Source organism: Sphaeroforma arctica (genome assembly GCF_001186125.1).
Source record: "Sphaeroforma arctica JP610 unplaced genomic scaffold supercont1.14, whole genome shotgun sequence".
Lineage (NCBI taxonomy): Eukaryota > Ichthyosporea > Ichthyophonida > Sphaeroforma > Sphaeroforma arctica.
Window position 1 is genome coordinate 180302 of NW_014040544.1, and position 1586 is coordinate 181887.

Consider the following 1586-nt stretch of genomic DNA (forward strand, 5'->3'; position numbering starts at 1 on the left):
AAATAAATTAAAACTAAAATAAATAAACTAAATAATATATATATATATATATATATATATATATATATATATATAACATGGATGAGATAACTGTGTTTCCTATAACCAGTCGAGTTAATATGATGTTCAGATATGCTTATAAATCGGGGACGGGTCTGTGCATGTATGTGATATACATACGTTGTATTTATGTGATATACATACGCTGTTTATATGTATGTGATATGCATACGTTGTATTTATGTATGTATGTATGTCAAGGTTGACATCGAACACGGTGACATGCGCACGTGTCATAAGAGGCGTGACAGAGATCACGTGCGAAAGCATAAAACATACACCCGACAAAATAGGCACACACCTGACAAGCACACACCTGACAAAATAAGCACACACCTAACAAAATAAGCACACACCTGACAAAATAAGCACACACCTGACGAAATAAGCACACACCTGACAAAATAAGCACACACCTGACGAAATAAGCACACACCGACAAAATAAGCACACACCTGACGAAAAAAGCATACAACTGACAAGATAAGCTCACAATGTGTCAGATGTCTATTTTTTTCGATAGGTAATTGTTAAGCGCAGTGGCTGCGTGAACACATCAGCAACGGACACACAACATTTTCCATCGCGCAGAATGCCATGGCTCCATTGCATACTACAGATATAGTCCCATTTGCACCTACGTTTCAATACATACGTATAGGATTACTACTGTAGCACACACCAGTTTGTAGAGTTGCCATTCCTGTTTGTTTTGCTCCCCCTGAAGGTCGAATAGTCCAGTACTGTTTCCGTACCTGCATATGACATATCTCAATATCACTTTGTGGTCTTGCAAATATTTACTATGAGATTGACCGCATCGAAATAGTACCATTAACTTCCCTTATATGTGTAGCCAAAACAAGTGATAGAGAAGATTGTGCCTGTAACCATGACAACGAGCATACGTTGCTGCTATGTAGTAAAAGCTCGTCACGCCATACGTGCTTTGTTCAAAGAGCTCGGAGATCCAAGATCACAGAGGTCACTAGTTTTACTTTAATTGCACTAGAAAGCTACATTACAAATAAAATAGAGATAGCCTAGGCTGTTTGGGATTAAATGAGACGGCATGCGTGTATACGAAGGGTACTATAGTTATCCAGGCACAACAATTTACCTATACAATATCCGACACGTGCATATACCCACATACACCATCTTAATACTACGCCTATAACAAACCTGTACTTATGGCCGGTAGCATGTGCTGAAGGCAACTTACCCTCTTGTAATATCACCTGTACATAGCACAACGCTGGGATTGATTACAGGCACAGTGTTGTTCACAAAGTTCTCGAACTTTAAGGTCGGCTCAGCATCGTCCCGGGCTGTGAGCCGCATGCCGGTGATCTGTGAGAACCATACAAGCCTATCCGCCTATAATTTGCAATATATACGAATAAAAGTATATTAGAATGTATACATAGCCGCATGTATATATTAATATATATATATATACATACATATATATATATATATATATATATATTATTATATATGTGTGTGTGTGTATATGTATGTNT

The 1586-nt window shown here is 37.9% G+C and overlaps 1 protein-coding gene across 1 annotated transcript; it reads right to left on the reverse strand.

Annotated features, from left to right (window-relative positions):
- Nucleotides 1–697: 697 nt before the first annotated feature.
- On the reverse strand, nt 698–1404 carry SARC_00468 (hypothetical protein; the record flags this gene model as incomplete). The annotated part of the gene is made up of 2 exons (XM_014305858.1): nt 698–815; nt 1286–1404. The coding sequence occupies 2 exons, from the start codon at nt 1402–1404 to the stop codon at nt 698–700; spliced, it is 237 nt and encodes a 78-aa protein (XP_014161333.1).
- Nucleotides 1405–1586: the final 182 nt, after the last annotated feature.